At 40.8% G+C, this 26,241-nt stretch overlaps 1 protein-coding gene across 1 annotated transcript in view; it reads left to right on the top strand.

Moving 5' to 3' along the window:
* LOC145411727 (cell adhesion molecule Dscam1-like) overlaps nucleotides 1-26,241 on the top strand; it is a 124,413-nt gene that overhangs the window by 82,881 nt on the left and 15,291 nt on the right. Inside the window, exon 27 of the mRNA XM_080281737.1 lies at nucleotides 25,119-25,131. Within this exon, the coding sequence (XP_080137863.1) occupies nucleotides 25,119-25,131 (13 nt within the window). The remainder of the gene's footprint in view (nucleotides 1-25,118; nucleotides 25,132-26,241) is intronic.

Below are 26,241 nucleotides of genomic sequence, written 5' to 3'. Positions count from 1 at the left end.
TTCGCAGATTTACACAGTGGGTGTACTCATGACATCAATTATTACAACTTACACTATTTTTCAACTTATACGTTTTATTCATGCTAACATTACACCCGTTTCCACTTTATATTCTTGCTATCACATATTTGCTGACCAGAGTGTTATACTGAGCGTCATATTTTCGCAGATTTATACAGTGGGTGTAGTTTTCATATCACTTCGTTCAACTTACACTATTTCTCAACTTATACATTACTTTCCTGCAAACATTACACCCGTTTCAAGTTTATATAAGACTTGGCACATACTGACTGGCCTTACCATTATACTGAGCGTCATATCGCCATCCCACACAGTTTCAGTAGTGTAGGAAGTTATGGTACTCTCTGAAACATGGCTGAAGGCACAACGCAACATTGGTGGTGGTGGTGGGGGAGGTGGAGAGTGGCGCCTTTCATCACTCGCACTTCTCTTCCCTCTCCCTTTTCCTTTACCCTTTCCCTTCCCTTTCCTTCCTTTCCCCACATCCTGGGGCTGTGTGGAGGAAGTTTGGAAATATTGTATGGCGAAAGACGTGCTGGGGAGTGGCTCCACCTCCTCTCCCCTAGGCCTATGTGCACCACATGCTCGTGCTGCCTCCCTCACACCACTTCCCTTTCACCCCGCACTCCCACCACACCACTTTCTCCTTCCCCAGACAAAACACTAGGCCATACTTTATTTGCCTTCTCGCCCCACCTTCTGATCCTCGGGGTGAGATTTTTTCCTTCCCCAACCACGAGGCAACATCACGTTCTAAGCCGCCGTCATCGTCATCGTCCTCATCCTCGTCCTCATCAGAATCTCTCTCTAGGGGATGGAGAGAGGTCCATGCAGGTGTTTTGGGTGCAGGCTGGCCTTCCCTTGCCTTACGATACGTGACATACTGCTTTTTCTTTTTCCGGGGCGAAGGGACCTCCTCATCACTGCTTGTTATTTCCTCCTCAGGCTGCACATAATCTCGATCCACCACATCATCATCAAGTGGAGAATCACTATCTCCAGTGAAGGCATCCAGGGCAGATTGTATTTCGTCGTCTGAGAGACCTTTACGCGCCATGTCTGACCTGGGTCACTGCTAACAGGTGAGTGACCGAGACAAGGGCGAGCACAGGTCATGCGGGATCTGGGATGCTGCCCGCCTGGGGGCAGGTAGGGGAGGCTTGGGTACGTGGGCGAATCGAAAATCTTGCGCGAATTTTGAAAATTGTGGAAATTATGAACCTTGCAATTGCAGGACGTTGAAGTACGTCAACGGGATTGGCAGTGACATAACGTGAGGACGTGGAAGTACGTCGACGGGACGCCGCGGGTTAAAGAACAATTATAAGCACAAAGTGCACAACTACAAGCACAGAATGAAGGACTACAGGCACATAATGAAGGGCAGAAAGAACTCAAAGAACAATTACAAGCACAGCATAAAGGACAGAAAGAACTCAAAGAACAATTACAGGCACAGAATGAAGGATAGAAAGAACTCAAAAAACAATTGCAAGCACAGAGTGAACAACTAGAGGCACAACGTGAAAAACAAAAAGAACAACATGAACAGCTTCAAGAGGCATTACAGGAGCAACAAAGGGAATTACAACTGGGGATGCAAGGACAGCTGGATGCTTTTGTGGGGGAAATGAGGGAAGAGCAGCAGCAGTTGAAGAAGAAAGTATAAACTGAGCTACAGCAGCCGGAGTGTGAGGTAAGCAATAACGTGATGGAGTTCATACAGCATCTAGACGACCAGGTGAAGATTACTGAAGGAATAATGACAGAGTGCAGACACATTGTTGACAACCAGCTGAAGATTAGTGAGGGAATAGCAATGGAGTGCAGACAGCATGTAGATAACCAGCTGAAGCATGTACTCGACCATGTAAAGATAATCAGTGAGAAAATTGAGGCTGAAGAGAAATATTGCACTGCTGAGCCTCAGGTTAGTGTACAGGGAGCATATGAAAAGAATGGACAGTGTATGGTGAATCTTGATGGATCCCAAGCATCTAAAGGTAGCATTACAGGGTTGAATAATCAGAATGTAGGAGATTTAAGTCCTGGACATAATTATGATGCCTCAGTTTTTAGGCCTGAAACCAGTGAAGTGTATGGTTATAAAGGGGATACAGTTCAAAGGAAACCTCAGGAATTTGAAGGTAGAGTATCTTGGGAAGCTTACAGTGCACAGTTTGAGTTACTTGCTGATCAGAATGGTTGGGATGATAGGCAGAGAGCACTGCAGCTTGCTACTAGCAATAAGGGTGCCTCAATGGAAATTCTGGACCAGACGTAAGTGATGGAGAGGAACAGTTATCAGTCCCTAGCAGAAGTGGTGGAACACAGACATGGGACCAAGTACCAGACTGAGGTCACAGAGCACGATTCCAGACCCATGTATGGGCCCGAGGCGAATCCCTACAGCAACTTGCTCACGACCTGGAGAGTATGGCATGCAAGGCATATCCTGGAGCAGCATCTAACCTGCTGGCTATTCTTCTGAGGGACCAGTTCATCGATGCTCTTGATAATGCAGAGTTGAAAGTGCAAGTGAAGCAGGCACAACCCAGAAGCATGCAAGAAGCACTACCCAGGGCTCTAGAATTTGAGTCCTACATCAGGACTAGTACATTTACTTTTCAGACAGGCTGTAGTTTAGGATTCAAGTCAAGAAAGGTGCAGGTATGTGAAGCGGAAAAATTTGAAGGAAGTTGCTGGTACTGTGAAAAGCCAGGACATAGGAAAGTGGACTGCAACAAGTGGAAGAGAGAACAGAAGATCTGAGGAGGTTGCTGGTTCTACGGGAATCTGGGACACAAGAAAGTGGATTGTTACTATTTGGAAGAAGGAGCAAGAATGGATCAGTGCAGGGAAACCCACGATTGCAATAAACGGCTATTGGACATCTGATGAGGTATGACACTTCAGTTATAAGTGTCCAAATGAGAACGATGAGGGTAAATTAGTGAAACCTGGTGACAAGAGCAACAATCAGCCAGTTTTTCCCAAGAAGCCCTACCACTGAGGAAATGCAGGAGAACCTTGATGAATACTGTGCGAGAAGAAAAAAGAACAGACGGCAAGCAGTGTAGTGGGAATGGGAATCTTAGCAAGAGATGCTGCTATACCGTACTGACAGGGCCAGCATCAGACGAGGAAGACCTGAAGAGGATGCAAATGGAGGATGCAGATTTACAACCAGTGTTAGAGTGGCTGCAGTGGAGTACAGTGCGACCATCTTGGGAAGAAGTTTCCAGGTTAAGTCCTGTGACCAAGAGCTACTGGAGTCAGTGAGACCTTCTTCATTTGAACAACAGACTACTGGAGTGTCAGTGGGAGACACCTGATGGCCTCAGCAAGAATTGGCAACTGGTGGTTCCGAAGAAAATGAGGTCTGGGATCCTGGATGAGTCTCATAACCAAATCACTTGTGGGCACCTGGGAGTGAAGAAAACTCTAAGCTGGCTGTGACAGTGGTTCTACTGGATTGGTATGCATCAGGATATTGAAGAGTGGTGTCAGGCCTGTGATGTGTGCTGTGCCAAGAAACTTGGTTGCGCCCCTCTTCAGTTGTACCAAGTGAGTGTACCGATGGAAAGAGTTGCGGTGGACATTGCTGGACCTCTGCCACTCACTGAAAAAGGAAACTGGTATATATGTGTTGCCATGGACTACTTAACAAAGTTGCCAGAAGCCTATGCCATCCCCAATCAAGAGGCTGCGACTGTTGCTTAGGTGTTGATTGATCAGTTTTTTTGTCATTCTGGGATGCCACAGGAGCTACATTCAGACCACGGTAGAAATTTCGAGTCTCCTGTGTTCTGTGAGTGCTGCAAGTTATTGGGGATCAAGAAGACAAGGACAACCCCACTAAGGCCACAGTCAAATGAGATGGTGGAGAAATTCAGTTGGACCCTGGGAGAAGAGCTGGCCAATTACTGCATAGAAGGACAAATAGAATGGGATCAGAAATTACATGCGTTGCTGATGGCATGTCGGTCTGCATCTCCGGAGTCTACCAGCTACACTCCTCCAAAACTGATGTTTGGCCACGAGTTACACTTACCTGTTGACTTGTTATTGGGAAGACAACTTGGTGAAGAGCTGCCTACAGACACCTCCAGCTGTGCGAAGTATCTTCAAGAAAGGCTGGCTGAGGTACATCATCAAGTGTGAGGAGCCCTTTAGTTTCCAGAAGCAATGAAGTGCAAGTATGATGCCAAGGCAAGTGAGGTGACCTTCAAGGATGGTGACAGAGTTTGGTTATACAATCCCCAGTGTAAGGAGAGACAGTCACTGAAGCTGCACAGCCTGTGGGACGGGCCTTACACTGTGTTGGACCACCTATCAGACATAACACATTGGATTCGGGAAGGCAGGAAGTCTCACCCAAAGGTGGTACATGTGAATAGTCTGCGGCAATACCGTGGGCCAGGACAGTACAGCTGGGACCTTTCTGTGGAATCGTGCACACCCACAGCCGAGGATGTTGAGGAGGACCAAGGAGCTGAAGTGCAAGAGGATGATGACAGTTTCCCAAGAAAAGACGTGCATCAGGAAGAGGACCAGGACATTCCAGGAGTGGACTATGTGGAAGAGCAGGGATTTCTTCAGAAGCGGCATAGGAGAAAACCTGAAAAGTTGAAGGATTATTTGTGTTTAATTAAATGTTTAGTTTGGATTAAGGACTATATTTGTATATATTGTGTAGTTTTGTTGGGATGGCAAAAGGATTAGGAAGGAAGTGGTGTTGAGAAGCTGGATTACTAGCTAGAATGTTCTGGAGAGTTCCCGATGTTTACTGTAGTTCTGGTACGAGTCAGAGTTGCCAGTTAGCCTGCTGTTTGTGAGTGTAGTTATATTGTAAGTTATGCATTAATTTTGTGCTCTTTTTCTTTATGTTTTTTTTTTTTGTGTGTGTGAATGTTAAATTATGTAATTTAATTTAAGTTTGTATGCTAAATAATTTAGAGTGTCATGCAGTGTAAGAAAACTCTGGCATGTTTCAGATGTCTTCGAGTTGGTAACTGTTGTAACTGATGCTCTCTCTTTGGCATACACTAGAAATGTGGAGAATTGTAGAACACTGTAGAATATAGGAAGCTTATATAAGGATGGGGAAGGGATGAGAGCAAGTTCAGCCAGTTTTCAGTGTAGTTTGAGTGTAGTTCAGTGTCAGTGCAGTGGTTTGTATATTTTTGGTACTTGTGAAAATAGTGAAATGCTGTTGGCAAACAATGAAGTGTTACTGCAGTTTGTGTATCCTCAGTGCTTGTGAAATTCGTGAAGTTGGAATGCATTCAGTAATTATTTGGAAAATAAAAACAATGAACTTTAGTAGCCAGTGTTTATTATCACCTCAGCTGATCTTGTGTGCTGTACACCGAAAGGCTGACTACAGGAAGAACAGCTCACTGGGCAAAGTCCTTCCTATACTGTATTACTGCTGTTGGTGCCTGTGGCAGTGTGGGACAGGGATGTAACAGTATGAAAAGATGAAAGGCTGCAGGAGAAGTTGGAACAGTGGCTGATTATCTGTTGGATGGTGAAGTTCAAAACCGACTTGCCCACTAATTTACCTAATGCATAAAGAAGAAAAATCCCAAAACATGGTGTAATGCAATGGTTATTTTGTTATACCAGAAAGGTGACTCAGGAGATCTTATTAACTGTTGAACTACAGCTGTTATGTTAAAAAAAGACTGACAAAGATGTGTACATCAAGAAGATACAATTCACCAAAATTATTTACGGTACAAAGCTCGACTGGGAGAAAAAAAGGGTAAACATAGATGGAGAAAAGGTAAATCATTTAACATTTGCAAGTGGCATTGTCCTAACCACAGAAACAGCAGAGAAACTGCAGGATATGTTAAAGGACCCAAATAGAGAAAGTCACAAATTAGGGCTACGGATAAACTGAAGTAAAACTAATATTTAACCTGCCACATCCCATTGACGTACATAGGCGCCCGAACGTTTTGTCACTGTGACTCCCGTTGACATTTATAAATGCACCGCAACTGCAAGGTCCGTCATTTGCACATTTTTCAAATTTCGACCATGATTTTTGGTACGTATATGCGGGATACCTTCCTCTACCCGAGGCCAGGTGGGGACAATGCCTTACCCCGTGTGACCTCGCCCCCCCCCACGCCACTGTCTCGACAACTCACCTGTTATCAGTGACCTGGCCAGTACAGACATGTTGCACCACGGTATGAAATTCAAGACGAGAGTGATTCCCCAATAATTGACAATGTGGAGGACAAAGTTTACATAGTGTTAGAAGAAGAAACGATCACAAGTGATTAGCAGGTAACGTCCCCAAAAAAGGTAGGGTATGTTGATGTGTTTGGTGAGTGAACAATGCTTATATTGCCTATACTACTGTGTGGAAACCAATATATTCTGGTGCTACATATAAATTTGTACCAAATAAATAAATATTTACCTATACTGAGTCGTTTGGAATAATTACCCCTCCCATAGAAAACGTTTTCTCTGGAGCCAGACCCCATAGAACACACAGCTAGGTGAGGGTATTGTCACCTGTACCAGCATTTATAGGCTCAGGTGAGCGATTTCTCTATGAATTGTCGATGTTTCTCATAAAAAGCAGAGGTTTTAGCTAAAAAAAAAAAAAGGCAAATCTGTCGGGACTGGGGGAGGTCAGAATGGGGTGGGTTAATACAATTACACCAAAGAGCATTATCAAAATAAATTATAAAATTCTTGATGAGGATGAGGAGTACAATTACTTGGACCAAATACTAACACTAATGAAATGCCATGAAAACGAAATAAAAAAAATGCATTGCAATTGCATGGAAAGGTATAAGTAAAAACAGACAGCATGAAAAACAGCTGCCAGTATGTATGAAACAGAAGTAATATATCGAATGTAGAATCTCAGTTATGATGTACAGTTGTGACACCTGGAAACTGACAAAATTAATGGAAAGCAAACTAATCCATTCTCAAAGAAGAGTGGAAAGGTCAATAATGGGAATATCTTTGAGAAATAGGAAGAGATCAGCATGGGTGAGAGAGCAGACTAAAGTCAAAAGCATTATAGATGTTTTGAAAGAACAGAAATGGAGGTGGACAGATCATGTAACAAAAATAAGGGAGAGCAAATGGAGCAAGACTCCAAGTGTAGCTGAAAGAAGCCAGACAGGAGGTGGAGATATGAGGTACAGAAGTTTGCAGGCAAAACTTTGCAGAGATTGGTTTGGCCAAGGAATTCATGGAGGACACTGAGGGAGGCCTTTATGCAGCAGTGGGCTTGTAGCGAATACTGCTGCTCATGATGTATGTATGTATTGTTACATCCTCGTCCCACACTGCCACAGGCTGGAACAGTAGTAGTTCAGTATAGGAAGGATGTTGCCTAGTGAGTTGTTCTTCCTATGATCAGCCTTTTGGTGTGCAACAGCGAGATCAGATCAGGCATTGTAAATGAACACTGCCTTCTTAAGTTCACTGTCTTCATTTTCCAAATAATTACACTTAACCCCTAAAGTCCTAATCGCATCAATTGATGCAATTTCAGTTTTATGCCAAAATGCCTAATCGCATCAAATGAGCGGGGTCTGTAAAAAATTGCAGAGCACTTCCTAAGCCCCGATTATGATGTACGTGGCTTCAGGCCAATGAGAACTCACCCCTGAGGTGGCGTGAGGGGGGATCGGACCAACCCGGGCGGTGGGGGGCACCCCCCCTCTGGGCTGCCTCCATGCCATCCTCTACTCCACTCCCTCACTCCCTCCTTGTCCCCCATCACCCTCCCACCCCTCCACACACCTTCATCTCTCCTCCCACCACCACCTGTGTCCCTTCCCACCCACTCCTGCCCCTCCTCCCACCCTGCTAGCCTTGCGTCCCCCCCGAACCCCACCCCATCCCTCCTTCCTTGTCCCTCACTACCCTCCCACCCCCTACTGACCCCCGAGAGGTATCAGACCACCATTCCACAACCTTCTGTCTCACACCTCACTCTCACCCCTTTCCCCTACCTGCCGCCCACTCCCCTGTGTCCTCTGTGACCTTCGCTATTGCCATGTGCATCGATTTTTTTTCTTGTGCATAATTTCAAATACCACATGGTACTCTTTCGATATATTTCGTGTTATATGAAGGAAAATACATCCATTTATGTATGGACATCCGTTTCTTTGCATTTTTTCTTGTTTCTTTGTAATCCTTTTTTTTTTGGGGGGGGGGGCCGGGGGGGTTCGCCACGTTTGACCTGCCTCACCTCTTATTCAGGCCTGAGGTACAGTCAGGGAAATTTCCGCATTACCCACTGTTCGGAGCACTGGTGGTCGACGTATAGTCATGAATACTGTATAAATCTTTAATATACACAAGCTGGAGTATGTTTATTATTTCTTCCATCTTGGTGTTGCGAAATAGTTTATCCCTCATCCTTAGTATTTTTCACTCAGTTCATATACGGTCAATAACGTGAGTATAGACTTGTACCACTCCCTTCATTCAGATATCTATTCATTGCCAATTTAACCTCATATATATAGGTTTCTCTTCCATTCTGCTTCATCCTTTATTTATTTGTTAATAACAGGAATGTTGGCATTTTTATCACCCTGACGTATTATCCGCCTGCTTTATCTTTGATGTAGCTGTTCAGCAATAGAAGTTAATATATTGCTTCTCATCTCCATGCAGTGGAATGGATATTTTTCCCTCCTAACTGTTCTCATAGTTTTTTTCCTTCTCTAAATATTTCTACATTAACTTATTTAATGTATCATGAAAAATGAAACCAACAATAACAGGTACATATTTATTAATTAAGCATACAGACCTGTTCAATCACCAGTAAATAAATAGGATTTCTGATAGGCACCTGCATACTACATTATCTTAAAGACTGGCTTAGTGGTAGGTGGTGGCGACCATCATCCAGTCACTTGATGTACTGCTGCCTACTTCTTCCTTAGCCTTTATCATTCTTTTTCTGTGCCTGCCCTCCTCTCTTCCTATTTCTCCCATCTTTCCTGTCACTTCTTATTGCTTTTCGTTCATTTACAGGTGGCTTTACATTGAGTGACAAGCCAAATGGTATCCTGAAAGCCAAGAAACGATTTACAACGCTGGGTGATAACTATATAACCAAACGACACGTGCTCCCTACGTGTCGTGTTAACAAGTGGGTTGGTGGAGGGTTAGTGCCCCTCCCCGTAAAATAAATAATTCAAGTCAAATGGCCACCCCGTACGGGATTATGGCGTCTGGCAATAGATAGATAGATAGATGACTGGCTTTCGTATCTGATATACCATTCTACATAGACAGTGCAGGCATATACCCGTACACGGTAGATTTCAAAAACATGCACCACAAAAGCACACAGTTACAGTAAGCATGGAGCATAGTACAAATACTTCCTGAAAGCACAAAACCCTACAGACTGGTAATGCCTTAGCAGCAAAAAAGGATGCTGAACTCACATAAACGCCAACAAACCAGGCATGCCTAAGAATATATATAAAAGAAAAGTAAAATCTCACAGCCAGGGTTGGCCTACTCTTAAGTTGTCATTCCGGGTCTAACGGTCAATAATCATATGTTAAGGGAACACAACAGTGCTTACCGATTCTTTTCTTTGGGAAATCGATGATACACATATTGTGGGTGTGTGAGTGTTTGGCATAACACACAAAACAAAAGTGTAAATGCCCGACCATGTCTTCCATTTTCAATATCATGTACACTGTACACATGAGAAAAATCCACTTCGTCTCACGCAATTCATTGATAAAATATTACCTTTGTTTCTTTATATGGATCCGTTCATTATTATATAATCTGACTGAAACGTATATGTTTATATGCTTGTATCTGATGCGGTTTCACGATTTTATTTTATTTTATTTATTTATTTTTTCAGGTATACAGAGGCTAAAATAGTGACAGCCAAGGTATGGTTCTGGCGAAAAGTCCATTCCGCAAACGTGTAATTGTTTACATACAGACGATAAACTTTGCTGCCAACGCCATCTACATTCCTTACGCATCACTATCATACTCAGAGGTTCCAGTTAGGATTAAAGGTCCTTTATAGCTTTCATATCATCCTTTAACTAGTCATTGGTTGCTAACGTCACAGTATCAATACATGTTTACTGTCAAAGGTGTCCTTCTTTGGCTTCGTTCTGTAATGTTCGATAGGAATGATAGTTACAGAGACTGATCTTATAACTTGGACTTCCCATGTTATTCTGTCTAAAGGAAAACAAGAAACCTGTTTTTTTTTTTTTTTTTTCTATTATTACACACTACCCTAGACTCTAAGTTCGAGATGAATAATTACCAGAATAACACTGGAAATGTATGCAGGCGAATGTTTACAGTGGGATGACAGAGGGTGAATAAATAAACAAATTATAAGATAGATAGATAGATGGATACACAGAGTGGATAATACTGTGGTTGCGTTATCGAGTAGCATAAAATATAAATATATGTAATATCGATACGAATTTCTCTTGGGGAAACGGCTCATGTTAAAGTCGAGAGGGAATGAAGGAATTCAAACCTCTGTCCGAATCAAGAAAACTTCCATAACTTTCCTGACAACATTAACTCTACAGACATCTGCTTTTTTTTTTTTTTTTCCATAAAATGCTAGCATCATATTGTTATCTATCCTTACTAAAGTAACCCAAACACAGCGTCCAAGTCATACACTGCACACTTACATGTGATTCCCAACCTATCACCAAACCCTCCTCTCCACCTCCCCCTCCTTCACACTCACAGTTGCCTGACACATGAGGTCTGGCTGCCGCTTCACATTCACCCGTCTCACACCAGTGCTTCGGGAGGTGGGTGATGCGGAACTTTCCCTGACTGTACATACCTGTTAGATATTATTTCAACTTCTTCCCTATTTTTCATATAACTACACTTCACTCTGTTCATTTCTCGCGACGCACCTACACTTGGCAGGTGTAGGATGCCGTCATCCTACACCTGCCAGACAGAACGTGAGTAAAATTATAGCTTTCTTTTTTCCCCTTTCATATGCATGCATCTATAGCATTATTCAGCTTTATTTTGATGTCCTGGATGGTTATAAACATTTATATATGTCTGTGTTAGTTTTTGATTGACTAAGAGGCCTTGCAGGCTACTCCCCAAACCTGTTTTATCTCCCCACACCTACACACAGTACACACCTGTTTTCATGGTGGATATGACAAATCCCATTGAAATGGAGGGTTTCCACAAGAGAATCTGATTGTTGCCAAAATTTTTCTCTCCAACTTCATCAAGGCCTTGTAGGCCTATTCCCCACACTAGTTATCTCCCCACACCTACATACATACCTGTTTTCATGGTAGATGTTACAGAACACACTGAAGTGCTTTCTTTTCATACGAAAAGTTGGTTATTTCCAACCCCCGTACCTACTGTATAGGCCTACTTCCCACAGCCTACTTTATCTCCCCACAGCCTAGTAATCTCTCCTCACCTACATACACCTGTTTTCATGATTGGTGTGACAAAACGCTTTGAAATGATCCATTTCAATAAAAATAGGTAGTTATCAATTTTTTCACGTTTTAGATTGTTTTCGAGGGGTAACTAATATAAACTTTTTTATAAGTTTGACACGCGATTGTGCGGTAACCATTAGGCCTATGGGGGTGCGGATTGCGTTATCAGGTGTGTAAATTCTTCCTCTTTAGCCAGAACACAATCAATTTGCCCTTGATGAAAGTCGCTAAAACACCCCCGAATTGTGGCTGGATATATTAATTGCAGACTTTATGGGTCATTGCTCTCAAACTACACCTCACTGTTTTCACAAGTACCAGAGTTAAACAATCTTCACTAACTGCACTGACATCAAACTGACACAGAATTAAACTCAAACTGAACTGAAAACTCTAGTCCCTTCCCCATCCTAATATAAGTTTCTTGTATACTAGAATGATCTACTACATTCTCGGAGACGCAACAGTTTACCAACTCGGAGACATCCAAAATATCCAAAGCTTCCTTACACTGAATAACACTCGAAATTATTTAGCACACAAACTGAGCTAAAATTACAAAATTTAACAATCACATAAATAAAGCATTGCAGAGAAGAGCATGAAAATTAATGCATGACTTACAAAATATCTCTGCTGACTATAGCAGGCTAACTGGCAACTCTGACACGGAACTGTAAAATACGAGAAGCACTGAGAACCTTCCATTACTTCCTAACTAGCAAATCCTGCTTCTCAACAGTATGTATCATGGGCGGACCGAGGGGTGTTGCTCTAATTGTCTGGGCAATACCTCTTGGTTGAAAAAACAAAAGCAACTGGGTTTTGAGAGAGAGAGAGAGAGAGAGAGAGAGAGAAGAGGGTGAAGACTTACATAATTAGAATAATATATATATATATATATATATATATATATATATATATATATATATATATATATATATATATATATATAGTCAGAATTTTTACACACTCCTTTATCTGATGAGTGTTAGTCTAACACGACCATAAGCAAATTCACATAAGTCTCTTGGGAGGTTTAGGTATAAATCATATTTCAACTCACCAGTAATTATTCTCCTATCTCTTAGCTAATTCCCCAAGATTTGGCCAAAAAAGGTTACTTGGCTAAAAAGAGTCAGACAACAGATGGCGACGAGCCTGATGTTTTGGTCAGTTGCCTGGGCATCCAAGCGTCCTTAGGTGCATATTTTACAGTGTGCAACTTGAACTGGCTTTAGCAGCAGAATGCGTGAACATGGCGAGTCTCGATTCCCTCATAGGGTTGTAGAGATGCCAACTATTAATTAATTACAAGACTAAACACAGTTAAATTACTTCATGATATATACAAAGTGAATCTAACTTAATCTTAGTTTTAATTAATCTAAAGCCAAATATTCCCTTTATCTAGATAAATATGTATTAAACCCTCATTCGTTTTTCACTTGAGGAACTTCATACTCACCACGCAAGAGCAGTTAGGTCAATGGAAATGTCCTAAGTATTTACATGTATTTACAATATAGTTGTCCACAAGGATTAAATGCAGTAACATTTAATTTATTAATAATAAGAATTATTAGAGAGAACGTAGTCTCTGGGTGATGAAACCGCTTGAATTAGTCATTAATGCTCTCCAGGTTTTCCTCTGCCTTTAAACAGGGACAACTGTTTTAAAAGGTAAAGAGTGCAACCACTCTGGGGGAAAATATTTCCTACAGTTTTGGGGCTGGGCATAAAATGATACACTGTATCATGTAATGTGACCTTGGCCAGAAGTTCTCTCCATAGGTCTTGAGAATCCTTTGCTGCGACCCTTCTCAGTTGCACATCTTGACCCAATTGCTCTCCACCATCCACTGTGTCCGAGGTAGTCATTAACTCAAGGGATACCAGTTTATCAATAGCTTTTATATTAGTGTGTCTCCTACATTTTAGTTTGACGAGTCTCAGCACCCCCTCTGAATCTGGGTGCATGGAGATCACTTTAGCTAATGGCCACTGGGATCTTGGTAGTTCTGTGTTTACTAGGACCACATCTCCTATGTTTATGACAGATTTGTTGCTGGCAGCCTGAATCCCATAAAATCTTTCTCATAGGCTCAAAAGATATTCTTCGCTCCAGTGTTTATTCCGGGTATCCAGTATTTTTTTCAGACATTGATATCCCGCCCACAGATGTTGTCCTAATTCATTATTTTCTATGGTGGGATCATCTACTTCCTCCTGGATATCCATACAAGGCACCGGATAGATTATGAGGCGGTGTAAGTGCCTTAATCAAAATGCTAGTGTCATCTAGATAGGTTAAAGGTCTATCATTAATCCTAGCCTCAATTTCAGTTATTACTGTTCTCATTTCCTCTCTGGTGATCTTAGTTCTGTGTAAGGTTTACCTAAGGCAGTGCTTCACAATACCAATCATTCGTTTAGTAAATCCATTTTGCCATGGTGCTCTTGGAGCTATGAACTGTCAGGTACAATTTCATATTCCCAGGGCCGACTTAACCTTTGGTCATTCATTATATTTAAAAGTAGAGGTGCTGCTCCAACAAAATTCGTTCCGTTGTCACTTAGTAATATATAAGGACAAGACCTTCTAGCTGCAAATCTTCTAAAAAATAAGTCAGGAATGTCTCTAAACCTAAATCATCTGCCATTTCTAGATGGATTGCCCTTGTGTACGTGCAAGAAAACAAACATATATACACCTTATGGGGAGTTCCCTCACCCGTAACAATTATAGCCCCTATGAAATCAACTCCAGTTACTTTGAAGGGCAGACTTACATTTACCCTATCCCTTGGTAAGGCAGGTGGTCCTGGATAGTCATATGGTCGTTGTTCATATTTCCTACATGTAATGCAACTTTGAGATATTTTGTTATGACCTGTGTACCCTTAGGGATCCAATACCTTTCCTGGATTCAGGCCAAATTCTGCGGCACACCTCCGTGAAGAGTCAAATCGTTGGCTTCCTTTACAATTAACTGTACAAAATAATCGCTCTTGGGTAACAATATAGGATACCTAGTTTGGAGAGGCAAATCAGCCTTTATTATTCGGCCTTGGCATCGAATTAGACCCTTTCCGTCTAAGAACAATCCTAAATCTCTTATCAGCTTCTTCTTGTTCCCAGTGTCTTGGCCTAAAAGGTCATATATCTCTCCATAATAATTTCTTTGTATCCTTTTTACTACAGCAACCTCGGCAATACTATACCGTTTCTGCTCAGGCCAGTCTTTAGTGAGTAAACATTTAGGACCTTTAAACCACAAGTTATCTTTGATCAATCTCTTTATAGCTGAACCTCTCGAGAGCAGATCAGCTGGGTTTTGTTTGGAGGATGCATGCATAAATTTAAATTTGGAAGACAGCCCTTTAATAGTCTTCACTCTATTGCGGACGAAAGGAACTTTACTGTCTTCCTTCCCTATCCAGTAAAGACAAATCTCGCTGTCAGTCCATATATAGATATCCTCAAACTGAGTATCGAGAGTAGTGGTTATGTACCTGGCCAGTTTAGTTCCTACTTCTATGGAAGCCAATTCCATTTGAGGTAGGGTTCTTCCTTTAATTGGTGCAACTCTGGCTTTAGACATAATAATCTTACTATTCTCTCCCGTTGCACAATAAGCTATTGCTCCATAAACCCTTTGGGAAGCATCGCAAAATATGTGTAAGTGCGACTCTTCATTACTGTCTATTTTCCTGGGAATACATACACTTGATGTGGTTTCAAACTGCTTTCTAATATGTTCCATTGTTCCACGTATGTCTCACCGAATTCAGTATCCCAGTCTAACTTTTCTCGCCAAGCCTCTTGCACTAAACATTTGCCCCTAATAACTATAGGACTGACCAATCCTAATGAGTGAAATAAGGTGGAGACCTGACTTAACAAGGACATTTGGTGAGAGTGACATCAGAGAACTTAACTGGTTTTAAACATACTTCATCAGCTGCTGTATCTCAGTTAAGACCCAACACATTTTGAGTTTTGGGAATATCAGTATTTGGATAGTCCCCTTGTATTTTATTCCTTAAAAGTGATGAATTTGTATTCCAGATCTGTAACGGCAAATTTGCCTTCCCACATTCGGAATTGGCTACTTCATAAGCCCTCAATGCTTCCGCCTCAGTATCAGCAACACCTTGCAAATTATCCATGTAAAAAGCCTGCCCTATTTCTGGGCATTTGGCATTTCCAAAATGATGCTTTAAAGTGTTGCAAAGTACGAAAGACTAGCACAAGAGTCACAGAACACCGATCGGAAACAGTAAGTTTTCAATGAACTATCCTCATTTTGAGGGTCTTGTGGCCAGAGGAATTTTGTAAATTTCTTATCCTCCTCTCTCAGTCCTACTCTGAGAAAAGCCTTACTAATGTCTGCTGTATAAGCGTAAGGTTTCTCTCTAAATCTTTGTAACACATTCCGTAGCTTCTCTGTTAGTGTACGTCCAGAGTATAAGCAATCGTTCAAGCTAGCTGATCCTTTGGACACTTTACTACCACAATTGAAAACTATCCTTATGAGAGTAGTTACTGAATCCTTGCTTACAGCATGATGTGGTAAATAATGTCTCTTTGTGGTTAACAGGGAATTCTACCTCTTCTATAAATTTATTCTTCAACTGATCTTTTATAATATTATCATATATGGTTAGATGTTCTGGTTTAGCTCTCAACATTCTTAGAAGAGAATTTAACTCAGCCTTAGCTGCTTGGTAATTTGCTGGTAACTCCGAATGGTTTAGTGTCCATGGTAATCCTACCCAATAATGTCCATCCTTAAATGCCACAGACTGGTTATACAAATCCAAAGTTATTTTATCTTCAGGGGTTGGTTCCTCAGAGTGTATTCCTACAGTGTCTAGGTCCCATAATTTGTGTACAGGTTCAGTTTTTTTCATCCAGCAAATTATTTCTCTGAGTAGGTTCTAGTTCTGCATCTATTCTAGCTACCATCAATGACTGTGTGGGGGTAACAAAGACCGAGTCTACTAGTTTGGCCTCTCCTTTAGCTTGCTTTGGAAAAGGCAACTGACCCATAATAAGGTTACCTCCTGGACTCTTGAATAACTGTACCTTATTCTTCTTGAAAGTCCTATGTCAGAATCTTCCACAGTAATATGAACCAATTATCAATTTTATGGGACCCACAGTATCTGATTCCACATTCCGTTTTGCCAACTTTGTCCCTGAGCTTTGTAGATGATCAGAGGTTTCCTTCAGTCCTTTTATATATATACTTGTCTCCATATTATCCAGTACAGCTGCTGTTATAAGGCATTTATATCTGCCTAGTTGTATTACATGTCTAACTAGATCAAAGGACTGAGCTTCCTTAGTAGTTAAGAATCATGTAATGGCTAGATTTACCTTGCCAATAATAGGTAACTTTAATTTCTTCACAATGTCTGCAGAAATGAAGGTTGTCTAAGCACCCGTATCAAAAAGAGTACATACTAATAGGTTTCTATTTTCATTCACTATCTTCACATCCGCTATTGGAGCTGCAGCTGGCATCACTGCTGGAGTATTCCCCTTAGCAACTGTCATATTGACACTTGAAATTTTAGGAACCTCATTTTTCATCCGTGGGCATAAAGCACTATGATGATGATCCCTTTTACATTTAAACGAAAGATTTAGTTTAATCTTGCAGTCCGCGGAAGTGTGTTCGGAATTCATGCAGATTATACAACACCCCAATTCCTGAAGCTTTCCTACTCTAGAAGCATAATCAGGATAATGTTTACAAGATGCAGTAGAATGTTGCTCACCACAAAATACGCAAACTTTCCTTTCCTTTACCATGGAAGGTTTTACTTCCTTATTTTCATCAGCTTGTCTATTCCTTGTCTTTAATATTTTATCCTCAGATTTTAAAGAGCTAAGGAAAGTACCAATCTCTTCTTTAGTACAGACTTAGCCGTCCCTGACTTAGGTTTCCCAACCAGTTGGTTAGTGTTTTTTTTTTTCTTTATTTCAGCCTTCTCTTTAATCTCAGCAGGCTTTACTGTTCCTTGCATAGGTTTACAGAGTTGCATTAAGCCTTCTTCAATCTCCTCACAGGAGAAATTATCCTTTTGGTACCTACCATACAAAGCATCCTTGGTTCTTGGTAGAAGCTTTAAGGACATAATTCTAGAAAGCACCCAATCTGCTGCTTTAATATCTTCGTAAGTACCTAAAGTCTTTAAATTACAACTCATCGCAATCCGAAAATTATACAAGGAATCAAAATCATGTTTAGGTATGGGTAATTCAGTTAGAGCCTTCAGTTATTGGGTGATGACTTGCTCCCTGTCTTCGTAAGTCTGTCTAAGGATAGTCAATGCCACCTCATAACTGATTTCTTCCACTGGTAATTCTTTTATCTACTTGTAAGGCGTCCCTTTGACCTGTCCTAACATATATGTGAGTTTACTCACATTAGGGAGATCTGTTCTATCATGAACTAAGTATTTAAACTGATCCTAAAAGGATTTCCAATTTTGCTCCTATCAAACTCCGGAAACGTAATTTGTGTAGTGCAGCTTTACTCTGCTCTTCCACAACTTGTATTTTTCGTGGCAGTCTTAGCCACTTTTGACTCTAATAACTCCACTAATGTTAAATATTCCTCTAATTTACCTGCAAATTTTAGTCGCCGACTCTAGGAGATCTTTATCATCAGCTTTTGCTATGGCTGCATCTAAATTTTCATTACCTTCTTCATACTTAGTCCATCTATCCTTCTGTATATTCAAGAGACTAATTTCTCCCTGGACAGAGGTGTTTCATCTAACGATTGTCTGCAATCATTTATGGCCCTTGTTACCCATTCGGTCTTACTACTAGAGGATCTCTGTAACAAGGAAGTAGATGTTGACTGATTTTTAAATACTAGATTAACCATTAATTTCAACCACAGATTTTTCCCAGCTCAGTAGTTATCTAATTATTTTAAATTTTGAGGAGTGTAGGGATTGGTTTTATGGTATTAAACCTATCCCCCTGGGTTGTTAAACCTCTGGGTTATGTCTTTATTCCCACACTCAGTTTCCAAATAACCCATATTTCCCTGAGCTCAGAAGTGTTAACATCTTAGTATAACATAGGCCCACCCAAAGCTTGTACAGCATAGAACCGTTCTTTCTTCAACTCTATGTAATTTATAAATTTCTGCAGAACCGCTTCTCTGCCATGATGATTCCAATGTATACCATCGGCTTTTAGAGTTGCTTGGCAGGGCTTTGCATTAAAGTGGATAAAATCCTTCCCCTTCCTAATTCTTTGCAACTTTCTATTCACAGCCCAGCTAACTAATTTATACATACCATAACAAACTGGTGAACCATATGGTAGGTTACTAGGCTCAAGAAGGGTTATGGTTACCTAGGATTTACATGAACCTTCAGTGGCTCCTACCATGGCCAGAATGTTTTCAACAATTTCATTAACATCCACATCTTCATAAATATCATTTCCTCCCAGGAAAAGGATAGTGCGATCATGCTTCCAGTCTAAAATGGCATTTAGCCTCTCATCATCAGAAAAGGAACTTGCTTTTCCACTCGGAGCTCTGTATGTATGTATTTCCATGTCATCCACTTCCACAGAAAGTGGGAGTAGGCTGTGCCCAACAAACGCGACCTTAAAATCGTTCAGTGCTTCAGCACACATCCGTTTTCCTCACTCGGGGCACCAAAAAATGTCAGAAATTATTATACACTCCTGTATCTGACAAGTGTTAGTCTAACATGACCTGAAGTAAATTCACATAAGTCTCTTAGGAGGTTTAGGTGTAACTGATATTTCAACTCACCAGTAATTATTCTCTGTCTCTTAGCTAATTCCCCAAGATTTGGCCAAATGATAAAGGTTACTTAGCTAGAAAGAGTCGGACAACAGATGATGACGAGCCTGATGTTTCAGTCGGTTGCCTGGGAATCCAAGCATCCTTAGGTGCATATTTTACAGCATGCAACTTGAACTGGCTTTAGCAGCAGAGTGCGTGAACATGGCGGGTCTCTACTCCCTCATAGGATTGTAGAGGTGCCAACTATTAATTACAAGACTAAATACAGTTAAGTTCCTTCATGATATATACAAAGTGAATCTAACTTAATTTAATCTTTGTTTAATTAAACTAAAGCCAAATATTCCCTTTATCTATGTAAATATGTATTAAACCCTCATTCGTTTTTCACGTGAGTCACTTTCATACTCACCACGCAAGCACAGTTAGGTCAGTGAAAATTTCCCAGATATTTACATGTATTTACAATATAGTTATCCACAAGGATTAAACGCAGTAGCTTTTAATTTATCAATAATAAGAATTATTAAAGAGAACGTAATCTCTGGGTTATAAAACTGCTTGAATTAGTCATTAACTCTCCAGGATTTCCTCTGCTTTTAAACAGGGACAACTATTTTAAAAGGTAAAGAGTTTTATATATATATATATATATATATATAGATATATAGATATATAGATATATATATATATATATATATATATATATATATATATATATATATATATATATATATATAAACACACTGAGTCTTCGTACTGACAATCATTTAAACTACAAGAAAAAAAATGAATCAACTCATTCCAAACATAAGTAATTGTAACTCTGCTTACTCTAACTTGACCCAGATTTTTACCCTTTTGCGCTTATTTCAAACAGTTTAACGATAGAAAAAGCAACGGTATCCCTACACCCATTAAATAGCACTTTTTCGTGATTGGCACCGTATTCCAATGTTAATCCCCGGTTGCATCACAGCATTCAGTACGAAGGGATATCGATTTTAGGGCAGCTTAGGGTACAAATGGGAGATAGTCGATTGAACCTGATCATCGAAAATGAAACAGGTTCAGTTCCTCAACGCTGCTTGCGACAGCCTAACAAAATACATACAGAAGCAAAGTGAATGACTTTCACACTTTCTACGTTTGGATATGGCTATGCAACGCATTATTTTTTTCTCTATTTGCTTACATAGTTACAGTGCACCAGAGTGCCGCTCATTTTAGAAAAAAAAAATCTGTAATTACCATACAACAATGTATTAATGCTTTTTTAAATATCTGTAAGTGTGAAGAAGAAATAAGATTAACTAAATGCACATCTTGGACTCTATTATTATGTTTTTATTAACTTAAAAGACTCTGCATTATTTTATTTTATTCCCCATATGATCATCTTTTATCATGGCATGCTGTATGGCAACACACATGAAGTATTCTTAGATCCCCGTCTGTGTATGTATAAGTATGTATGTATGCATGTATGTATGTATGTGTGTATGCATGCATGTACACAACAAACTTTGAGCCCGGGGAAAAAAAAAACAAAAAAAACTTTACACATGCAAACACTTGGAGTTAGACAACTGACATTACAAGTTTTATCCTGACTGATCCCCTGTGAAGGGGTATATTTTCCAGTTTTCAAGCCCATTCAATGAAATATTGGTGGTAGGCGGCGTGAGGCTTTGCAGACCCACTTGAACACCACTTACATATTTTGTTATGACTGCCAGAGAGAGAGAGAGAGAGAAAGAAAGAGAGAGAAGAATGAAGTGCACTGACTAAAGTTGTTGACATTTTTACACTCTTGCGATGGTGCAATCACGGTGGCGGCAAAGCCACAAAACCCTGGCAGGGTAGTACCTTCTTGAAAACAACCAAGACATTTTCTTTTGTAACCACCAGAAGATTTACAGTTATCGTGATTTCCTGCAGTGAAAGGCGTCCAGACAATGCCCATAAACCCACAGAGTGCCGTTACACACTGCTTTTTCTTGCCAGTACCACATATTAAACCATTAAGTGCCACGACAAACTATGTTTTATTCTTGCCAGCACTACACATTTACCTTTAAAGTGTCATGACAGTACGTTTTATTCTTCGCAGCACTCTTTATTTACCCATAAAGATCCGTGACACACTAGGTTTTATTTTTGTCTGCACTTCGCATTAACCCATGAACTGCTATTATAATACGTTTTATTCTTGGCGGCACTACACGTTAACCCATAAAGTGCCATGACAGTACGTTTTACTTTTGTCACCATCACGTATAAACCTTTAACGTACCGTGACACAACATGTTTTATTCCTGGCTGCAGTACACATTAACTTTTAAGTGTCACAACACGCTATGATTTATCCCTAGCCATACTACACGGTAACCAATAATGTGTCATATGTCTTGCTCCCCTTGCACCACACACCGTTTTCAACTTGGACAGATCTGTGGTAGTGAAGGGTTAATGCTTAACAATTACGGCAACAACACATTTACCATGTCGTTGCAGTTCTCTCTCTGTCTGTCTCTGTCTCTGTCTGTCTGTCTCTGTCTGTCTATCTGTCTGTCTGTCTCTGTCTCTGTCTCTCTCTCTCTCTCTCTCTCTCGTGTGTGTGTGTGTGTGTGTGTGTGTGTGTGTGCAAAGCGCTTTCCCATCATTTCCAGTGCTGTATATCAGAAATGCCTTCCTTACTCCGATTTTTTATACAAGGTAGAGGGAACCAAACGCTAGAAACCCACGAAATTGTTCCCTCCAAGAAAAAATAAAATCAAGATAACATGATCCATTCATTTCAAATAACTGAACACGTATCGTTTAAAAGACTGGAGGTCATAGGCAGTAGGAAATACAGATGAAGGAAGACAGTTCCAGGGTTGACCTGGTATATACATGAAGGACTGGGAGTAGCGGTTAATTCTCGCACCGCAAGTTAGACAGAAAAGGATTGAGAGTTTGCCGCGAGGTGGGTGCTACGCGTCAACTGTAATGGTGGAGGGATGCAAACAGACATTTCACAGGAGCAGTGACTACTGAAGTAGCGACAGAAAAGAGATAAAGATGCAACAGTATGGCGAAGAGGTAGAGGCTGAAGGAAGCCGGTAAGAGGAGGAGAGTTAATGGGATGAAAAGCCTTTGACTCCGCCTTGTTGAGAAGAGCCGTAGCCTATGTGTGGAGCCTCCCCACACATGAGAGTTGTACTCTACACAGGGGAGAATAAAACCCCTGTATAAAGTCAATAACTGTGCAGGGGTATAACAAGGCACGGAATAGACTTAGCACACCTAATCTCTTGGATGTAGATTTTACAAGAGAGGTATTATGATCTTCCGAAGATAAATCCTGAAAGCATGAAACACCAAGTATATTCACGGACTGAGTTGGATATTATTAAAAATTTGAGGATACTCCTGTGGTAGATTTTGATTGCTTGAAAGATGGAACAATTGGCTTTCTGTCACATTAAAAACAACAAGATTACTTTTATCCCAATCAGATATATGAGCCAAGTCAGCCAATATGTCTGTTAGCCTCATCCTTCGTTTGTTGAATTAACTGCTGAAATGGACATTATAGGAAGTGGATGGAAAAGCGAAAGATGGAATCATCAGCATATAAATGGAAAGAGTTAGAGACACAGCTAAGTAGGTCATAATTGATTAGAAGCAAGAGAGTTGGTGATAGGACAGAACGCCGAGGAACATCACTAATGACTAGAAGAATGGTGGCTGTCTACAACAACAGCTATAGAACGACCAGAAAGAAAGCTAGAGACGAAGGCACAGATAGAAAGATAGAAATCGCAGGAGAGCAGTTCGGAAATTAAAGATTTATGCCAGACTCGATCGAAAGCCATTGAGATGTCAAGTGCAATGGCAAAGCTTTTGCCAAAGTCCCGAAAAGAGGATGACCAGGAGTCTGAAGGTAGATGAGATGATCGGCAATGAATCATCCCTGGCGGAACCCATACTGACGATGAGGAAGATTATAATTGGAAGGCTGCTTTATTTTTATTTATTTATTTTTTTTGCTCACAACACTTTCAAAAACTCAAGAAGTACAGGATGTTAAAGCAATTGGGCAGTAGTTTGAAGGCTGGTAATGGTCGCCCTTCTCAGTGGGACAGGCTGAATGAGAGCAAACTTTCAGCAAGAAGGAAAGGTGCAAGTTGACAGACAAAGGTGAAAGGTTTTAGCTAGGCAAGGTGTAAACAGAAGCAGAGTTACTGAGGACAACAGGAGGGATTCCATCAGGCCCATATGCCTTGTTAGTTTTGAGGCCATTGTGGCAGAAAACACATAATTTGAAGAAATTTTAACGTCAATCACGAAGAAATCAGAGGGGGAAAGTGATGGAGAAACAGCACTAGAATCGTCTAAGATGGAATTGGAGGAGAAAGTCTGAGCAGAGAGTTCTTTATCAGTAGAAGAAACAGCTACAGAGCCAGTAAAGGGAAAAGAGGAGGGAAGAATGAAAATAATGTTGTTAGAAAAGTTTTTGGCAAGGTACCAGAAGGAGCAGGAAGAATGTGAGACAGAGAATTCAGAGCATTTAGTACAAATGAAATTATTTTCAGCAGAACAAAGGACAGATTTAGCACGGTTCTGGGGAGAGACCTAAAAGCGATGAGATGAAGGGGTGGGTTTGTTCGAGTGCCTTTGGCCTACTCCTTTATGTGGACTGCATTAGAACAAGCGTGATTAAACCAAGGTGTTTTTGCATTAGTCACAGGTAAGTGAAAGGAGTATATGAGTCCGTTTCCGAGAGAATAGCCCACCTAATGCAAGAGGCACACTCAGGTGACTCTCCACCTTGGAAATAATAATTATTCCAGGGAACATTAAAGAAGTACTGCCTGAGGGCCTCTCAAAGTGCCACACCCATCACTTCTTAGAAGGGTCCTTAGGCCTTGTTGGAGTGACAGGGCAGGTTAAGGTGATAAGATTGTGGTCAGAGGAACCCAACGGAGATAAAAGATTAATCCGACAAATCGGCATCAGGGGAAAAAAAAATTCTCAAAAATAATTTTTGCTCATATGAAACGAAAGGGTGCATGGAAAAGTATAGGAAAAACTAGTATAAGTTCATTATTTACCTTAGTTCAGCCGTGGTGTAGTAATGAAGACATATGGGAAAAATACGTAGTGCGCCCGTTTCAAAAAAAGCTTGCTCAGATAATTTACTTTGCAGCTACAAGTTTTCCATCATATGATGTACGTCGCAGATATCGGATTAACAGCATAAGCAGAAGGATTAGTTGTAAGGGTCAGGTATATTGGAACTTGCCCTAAGACAGTCAGGGATACGGTTAGGGTACTGTACAAGCTGCTCTAGGTAATCAAGGATAGAAAAGATGTAGGCTTGTTCACCAGGTTGAGCAGTGAAAGGAAAGGAGAGCCAAAGGTGGTGGTGAACACTAAGATCACCTAGAATTGAGCTTTCGGAGAAAGGAGACACTGATTGGATGTGTTCCATTATAGAAGTAAGATAGTCAAAGAATTTTTCATAGTAGAATTGGGGGATAAGTAAACAGCACAGATATATTCAGCCAAAGAATGACTGGAGAGCAGAAGCCAAAGAGTAGAGAATTCAGAAGATTCAAGTTTAGGAACACGAGAGGAAGATGTGTTTTCGTGTACATATACACAACAGCCAACTTTGGCTTTAAAGTGAGCATAGAGGCAACAGGAGGATACAGAAAAGGGTTTGCTGTCAGTTGCCTCAGACAGCTGAATCTCGGCGAGGAAGAGGTGAGGTTTAGAGAAAGAGAGGTGGTGTTCAACTGAGAAAAAATTAAATGAAAGGCCACGAATGTTGCAGAACTGAACATGAGGCGAATCAGACAGTGGTTCCAGGCCTCTCTCTTGGCCGTCACCGGGAGAGAGGTGGAATGCCTTCCAGCTCCCCCCCCCCCACACAGATTCATAGGCTGGGCATTTAGGTGCTATTCATGCTGGTCATGGAATAGGAACTGTGGCGTGTATTGTACATGCAGTTTGGTGTTGACAGTTAGAGGAACTTGTGCTGGAGAGCATGCTGGCCTACTCTGTGTATTACTGGAACACGGAAAAGGTTCGGCAAAAGGGGATGGTCATAAACTAGTCCCAAGGGCTGACGAAACGGGAGCTCCAGCTTTCCCTGTCGTCAGATTTCCATTCACTTTCAGTACATCCCTGTTCGACTGGTGCTACAGTCTCATGGCTCTCAGATGAGGACGGGAATGGACAGTAATGGATTAAACTAAATTTATTTTGAAAGTAATTGTTGCATTAGCATAATGTAATGGTAAAGGCTTATCAGTAGTTAAGGCTGTGTGTATGTAAGAAATGACTGCCAGTGGAGTCACTGACCCTGATCTACATCTGAAGATTGGCATGACGTCTTACAACTAAGACTTTTTCAGATTCGTTGCTTATCAAGAGTTGATTTTAAAAAACATTGCTCTGTCATACCACCTTATCTTAAATGTGGTAGTACCAAATATCTAACCATTAAAACAATTATTTGTAGGCTAAAAGGTTGTCTAAACCTAAAGATTATTGTTATGAAGAACATCATTCATTAAACTCAGGAAGAAATATTGTGCATAATATTACTGTGATTTAACATTGCCTTATACTTGACTTCTAGGGAGAGTGAAACTTTTTTTTCTGTCGATTTTTTCTGCAATCCTTTCACTGGCACCATCTTTCCTTGGCATCCAGCAATAGTCTGACATCATGCTTACATTCCACCGTCTTTGATACCTGTTTTCCATTTCCTGAATATCCTGGTGAAATTTCGCTTCATATTTTTCACTTCCTCTTAAGAAAAATATTCGATACAGGATTGAGAAAAATAAAGTTTTGGATGTATATTACAGCCCATAAATTTTTAAAAAGCAC

This window comes from Coenobita brevimanus, chromosome 11 (assembly GCF_032717465.1).
Source record: "Coenobita brevimanus isolate Jiangsu-jjx chromosome 11, ASM3271746v2, whole genome shotgun sequence".
Lineage (NCBI taxonomy): Eukaryota > Metazoa > Arthropoda > Malacostraca > Decapoda > Coenobitidae > Coenobita > Coenobita brevimanus.
This window is presented reverse-complemented; position numbering and strand designations above follow the sequence as displayed.